This window comes from Tupaia chinensis, unplaced genomic scaffold (assembly GCF_000334495.1).
Source record: "Tupaia chinensis unplaced genomic scaffold, TupChi_1.0 Scaffold149964_1, whole genome shotgun sequence".
Lineage (NCBI taxonomy): Eukaryota > Metazoa > Chordata > Mammalia > Scandentia > Tupaiidae > Tupaia > Tupaia belangeri.
The window spans coordinates 133,089-139,567 of record NW_006209805.1 but is presented as its reverse complement, the minus strand read 5'-3'; the positions used below and the strand labels follow the sequence as shown (position 1 = coordinate 139,567).

At 59.9% G+C, this 6,479-nt stretch overlaps 1 protein-coding gene across 3 annotated transcripts in view; it reads left to right on the top strand.

Moving 5' to 3' along the window:
- Positions 1 to 6,479, top strand: part of SHC2 (SHC adaptor protein 2) — a 24,211-nt gene that overhangs the window by 2,902 nt on the left and 14,830 nt on the right. For 2 of the 3 annotated variants that reach the window (XM_014585493.1, XM_006171712.2), the window contains exon 2: positions 4,860 to 4,930. In XM_014585493.1, the coding sequence (XP_014440979.1) occupies positions 4,863 to 4,930 (68 nt within the window). In that variant the 5' untranslated portion in view covers positions 4,860 to 4,862. Of the gene's footprint in view, positions 1 to 4,854; positions 4,931 to 6,479 lie in introns of those variants that run through there. The other variant, XM_006171714.1, reaches the window with a different exon arrangement.

The window sequence follows — 6,479 nt, the reverse complement described above, 5'->3', positions numbered from 1 at the left end:
GCGGACGCTGTGGATGACGCTGGGTTTCCTTCCCTCCCCAGCCCACGAGTGGCAGACCACGTCTGGCCGCTGGTCGTGCTGTGCGGCTTGGGGGGTGCAGAACCCTTGAGACTTTGGGTGCCAGGTGTTTTTAAAATTCTTTTTTAAGAATTATCTTATTTAACTTTATTATTTATTTATTTTCATTTGACCAGAGAGAGACAGAGTGAGAGAGAGAGAGAGAAAGCAAGCTGCCAGGTCCAGGACTTGAACCATGGTCGGCCACGTGGGAGTCCAGCGCCCTTGGCTCCCACCCTGGGCAGGAGGCATGGCATGTTTGCACACGCGTGCCGTAGCCTGTGGGCAGGAGAGGGCTGAGGTCTGTGGGCTGTGGTCAGCGTGGGCCTCCCGTGGTTTTGAGCAGTGGGCGTGGGGTTTAGGGCTAGGGTGTCAGAAGGCTCTTTCCAGCAGCCACCTGGACGCAGGGCTGGGAGAGGAGGTTCTGGAGAGACAAGGAGGGCCCTGCAGCCACGGGGGCCCTGGCGATGGTGGCTGGACTGGGGCAGCTCGGGAGGGAGAGCGGGCCACGGTGTCCGTGTGGGAGATGAAGCCCTCAGAGCGCTGCCTGGCGGCTGCAGTCTGAACAATCCATCCAGCCCTGCCCTGGGAGCCGTGTCTCCAGGCAGTGAGAGCAGGGACCCGCTCCAGAAGCCTCTCCCAGGCCTGTGGGGCCAAGGGTGGGTGGTAGGTCTGCACATGTTCACAGGAGGGGAAACTGAGGCTGGGGCAGCTTGCTCAGGGAGAACCCGGGACCAGAGCCAGAGCTCAGGAGCCAGTGTGGTGGCAGAGTACGGCCCACAGGCCCACGCCGGCACGGTCTGGCCCTAGCATGCTGGCAGATGGGCCAGCCCTCAGGGACACCGCCCTAACAGCAGAGCCTGCCAAGGCCCATGGTGACCCTGGGCGGAGAGGATGAGGCGGGGAGGGGGTGTGCGGCTCGGCCCGGGTTGGCACTGCGCTCGGGTCTTTGCAGACTCTGGGTGGTTCTGCTCACAGCCTGGGCTTCCTGCCTGCTCCAGGCGAGGCCCGGCCCAGGACCGCTGCTGTCGCTGCTCAGAGCGCGAGAATGTACCGTCACGCCCTGGGCTGCTGCTGCCTGCCTGGGTGAGCTGTGCCTTCCCAGAGTCAGCCTGACAGTCTGGGGGGCCTTTGCAGCATGGTGGACAGGTGGTGCTGGGCTATGAGGCCCTGGCCCAGTGACATGTCCTGACATGAGGACACAGGGACACAGGGAAGATCGGAAAAGACAGGCACACCGGGAGGGATGCAGCTGAAGCCCAGGGGTGCCGCACCTGCGGCCAGCCAGGACTTGGGTGGGGCCGGGGGACCCCCAGAGCTTCTGGGAGCAGGCTTGCCTCACTGGGTCCTGTACTTCTGTCCTCCAGAACTGGAGGGGGGTACACTTGCGTTGGTGTAGCCATTACAATAAAACGCATCTATCTATATCCAAATATATCAGTTATCAATGCTGACTTTATGAGAGAGAGGGACGGACAGAAGCACCCTCAACGGACCCATGCCACGACCCCTGCGCCAGCCTCCCCAGCCAGCCTGGGCATGGGCACACCTGCCTGGCACAGCTCAGTGCCCAGCCCCCCCCACTTCTCCTGGCTGCTGTCTCGGTAGCCAGTGCCTAGCCAGTGCCCAGTTGGTGCCACGTGACAGACCACCCGCAGTCCTGATTCTGTGGCTGGCTCTGCCTCAAGGTGCCTGTCCACAGCCAGCGGGCATCCTGGCTCCAGGTCACCCAACTAGGGAGACCTGTGTGTGCTCTGCACTGCCTTCCCGCTGACTGAGGGCGTGGATGGAGGCCTCTCCATGGGTGAGTTCATCCTCTTTTGCCCAGAAGCAGCCTCTGGTACCTCGTGAAGCCTGTTTTACCCGCATGTTTGCACACACGCACACACACACACACAGGCAGCACTTAACACACTATGTGCACATGCACTGCACACACATATTCTGTGCACACACACAAACACACACTGTGTACACACACTATGTGCACACACACAAATACACTGCACACACTATGCACACACGCTTCACATACACATGCTGTGCACACACACTATGTACACACACTGTGCACACACACCATACACTGCACACACACTGTGCACACATTCTATGTACACACACTGTGCACACACATTATACACACACTGTGCGCACGCTCTATGTACACACACTATGTACACACATTATACACACACTGTGCGCACGCTCTATGTTCACACACTGCACACACGCTGCACACACTCCATGTACACACGCTGTGCACACGCTCTATGTACACACACTGTACACACACTCTGCACACTCTGTGCACACACTCTATGTACACACTCTGTGCACACACGCTGCACACACACACTGTGCACACACTCTATGTATTCACGCTGCCCACATGCTGCGCACACACTCTGTGCACACACTATGTACACACACTGTGCACACACTCTATATACACACTGTGCACACACGCTGTGCACACTCTATGAACACACTGTGCACACACTCTATGTACACACACTCTATGTACACACGCTGCCCACACACTGCACACATACTCTGTGCACACACTCTATATACACACGCTGCACACACATTCTGTGCACACACTGTGTACACACACTGTGCACACACTCTATATACATACACTGTGTACACACACTGCACACACGCTATGCACACTCTATGTACACACTGTGCACACACACGCACTCTGTGCATGCTCACACAGGCCTCGTCGCCACTTTCCTGATAGGCTACCTCGCTCTGATCTGCCACCTGCCCTGTCACTTCTGTCTCGGGACAATTCCATGTAAACACGTCACGCTCTATGTTCACACACTGCACACACGCTGCACACACTCCATGTACACACGCTGTGCACACGCTCTATGTACACACACTGTACACACACTCTGCACACTCTGTGCACACACTCTATGTACACACTCTGTGCACACACGCTGCACACACACACTGTGCACACACTCTATGTATTCACGCTGCCCACATGCTGCGCACACACTCTGTGCACACACTATGTACACACACTGTGCACACACTCTATATACACACTGTGCACACACGCTGTGCACACTCTATGAACACACTGTGCACACACTCTATGTACACACACTCTATGTACACACGCTGCCCACACACTGCACACATACTCTGTGCACACACTCTATATACACACGCTGCACACACATTCTGTGCACACACTGTGTACACACACTGTGCACACACTCTATATACATACACTGTGTACACACACTGCACACACGCTATGCACACTCTATGTACACACTGTGCACACACACGCACTCTGTGCATGCTCACACAGGCCTCGTCGCCACTTTCCTGATAGGCTACCTCGCTCTGATCTGCCACCTGCCCTGTCACTTCTGTCTCGGGACAATTCCATGTAAACACGTAAAACACTTATTTTTCTGTTCACAGCTTCATGCTCTCTCGTCCTGACCACGTGTCCTGTATGGGTTAGGCAGACATACGGGACACACAGTCAAATGTAATCTCCCAAGGAAAGCAAGGAACAAAAATCGACTTTGCCACACGCATGACCCGTGCAGTTTGGGACGGATTCAGCCTGATACTGTCGACTGGACATTCAGAGCTGGCTGGCCACCCGCGTCAGAGCTGTCCTGCCATGGAGTTTTAGGGGAGCCGTATCCTCGAGAGGGTGCCAGGGAGACAGGAGGCAGCGGGCCTCGCGAAGGGGCCAGCGCAGGTGACAGGCGGCTAGAGGGCAGGCCTGGGAGGGTGGAGCCTGCCTGTCCCCAAGGTGATGCAAGGGCGAGCCGGGGACGGGGTGGAGCCGAGCCATCCCTGAGGCGGTGCAGAGCTCAGAGCCCAGGGCTGCATGTCTGGGTGGACTTTCAGCTCAGGGTGTGGGCCAGCAGGTGGCGTGGAGGTTAAGGTGCTGCTCCCACATGCTCACTGTGCAGTCCGAGGCCCGGACGTAGCAGCCTGAAAACCATGTGGGGCAATGCACGCTGCCCCAGTCCTGGCGGGACGTGGAGAGAGCTTGCATGGTCACCCCCACCTTGTAGAGGCCCGCACATGCGCTGGCCACTGTAGGGCTCACACACCCCGTAGTAGAACTAAAGGGACGGAGACAGTGCCAGTCAGAAACGCAGCTAGCCTGGCTGCCCGGTGTGCAGCGTGGCGGTATTTCGTGCATGCACTGTGCAGCCACCAACTCCATCTAGCTCTGAATGTTCTCCCGCACCGGGAGGAAGCCCCGCCCCTCAGCTGTCCTCCCGCAGCCCCCTGACCACGGGTTTGCCTGACCCGAATGCAGCCGCTCAGGCTGTGCTGACTCCCCAGCAAGACAGCAGGCTGGGAGGGGCCGCGGCATCGCCCCCCACTGCATGCTCCCCTGCGCCCAGAACGCTGGGGTCTCCGCATCCAGGCCCTGCCCTGCTCCCCGACGGTGAGGGTTACCTTCCGGGCCATGGTCACCCCGACTATCTGCGGGCCCCTGTGCTGGGTGAGGGGGAAGGGAGCAAACGATCGCGTGTCCCTGTCCTTCCAGTGGGACGCGAAGGTATAGGCAGGGCCAGACAGCAGACGTGGTGGAGCCCGGGCAGAGGCGGCCAGGCCTGAGAAGCCGGAAAGAGCTAGGCTGGAGTGGGGGTCTGCAGGCGGGAGGGACAGCCAGGGGACAGTGGGCGCATTGGGACGAAGACAGGCTGCTGGGCGGCAGGAAGGGGTGAGAGGCCGGCGGGAGGCATGCTCTGCTGCGGCTCTGGGCCCCGTGCTGACTGCGCTCTCTCCTGCAGTACATGGGCTGCATCGAAGTCGTCTGTTCCATGCGGTCCCTGGACTTTAACACCCGCACGCAGGTCACCAGGTGAGCTTTCCAGATGGCTGCTGGGCTGCCGGGCTCAGGCCTCAGCTGCCCTGGCTGCGGAGGGCCGCGAGGCTGTGAGGGGGTGGTGGTCAGAGGTGGTGCCACTGTGCCAGGACCCCGAGGGTAGTGATGACAGCCCCCCCCCCACCCGCTTCCCGGCAGGAGAGTGGAGTGAGGGTTCAGGAGCAGGCTCGGGCTGAGGGCAGGTGGTGTCTGCCCGGCTCTGACCCTGCCTCCTCCCGTGAGCCAGGGTGCCCTCCAGCCTCACAGCTCCCGAGGCAGAGGACGTGGCCCTGCCCAGGGTGGTGAGGGCCCACATGCCCTGCCAGTGCCGCTGAGCAGTGTCCCTGCAGTCCCCTCATGGTCACGGCTGCGACACCCTTCCCCATCCGCTCTGGGCTTTCCAAAACTCCACCGAGACCCAGGTCACATGTCGAATGACACTGACTAGTTACGGTCCATGGCTTTTACTTCATTCTCGGACTTGTCAACCGTTCTCCTGGTTCCAGAACATTCCATCACCCGGAAGGAAGCCCCTTCCCCAGCCCTGCACCGGAGTCCCTCCCTGCCTCTGTGGCCGCCCACAGAGTGCATCCCACTCTGTGTGGCCTGTGTGGTGAGCTCCCCGGTCATGGTGTGTTCAAGGCTCAGCCGTCCCACCAGCCCCGTGGAGGGCCGCTCCCTTCACCCGACACTGTAAGAACACTTGCTAGCAGGCGACAGTTGGCACAGTGGCTAAGCCCACGTGGCCGACCGCAGTTTGAAAATCATGCCGGGCCAATGCATGCCCACAATCCCGAGAGAAGGGCTGCAGTGTGGCCATCTGCCTGGGGCTGCTCTCTGTCTCTCCAGTGAGTGCATGAGCCCCATGGCAAAAACCTAAAAATAATAGTAATTTGCTAGACAGTGCATGTGCGCTCAGGAGAGACAGAGAGAGAAAGACAGGAGGAGAGAAAGCAACCCCACTGGGGATGGCCACGCTGCAGTCCCTTCTGGGGATGGTGTGTTTTCCACACCGCAGGTCAGGGACTGGGGCCTCATAGTTGCCCACGTGGGGTCCACACACCCCAGCCCCTGTGCCCCGGGGTGGCCCACGCTGACTTCTGCTGTGCTGGGCTGGTCTCCAGGACCCTAGGAAGGTCCCCACCCTGAGTCAGCACTTCCACCAGCTTCCTGCACCCTCTCAGGCAGACAGGACCCCACGCAGGAGCCCCGCTGCTGGGCCTGACCTACATTCCTTCCACAAGGGCTGAGGCCCAGAGGCCCAGAGGCCACCGTGCCCCGGGGTGGCCCACGCTGACTTCTGCTGTGCTGGGCTGGTCTCCAGGACCCTAGGAAGGTCCCCACCCTGAGTCAGCACTTCCACCAGCTTCCTGCACCCTCTCAGGCAGACAGGACCCCACGCAGGAGCCCCGCTGCTGGGCCTGACCTACATTCCTTCCACAAGGGCTGAGGCCCAGAGGCCCAGAGGCCACCAGGAAGGAGAGGCGAGCAATAGGGGCCAGACCAAGAACGTTATCCATGGACAAGTCTCCCCGGCCCCCTGGCC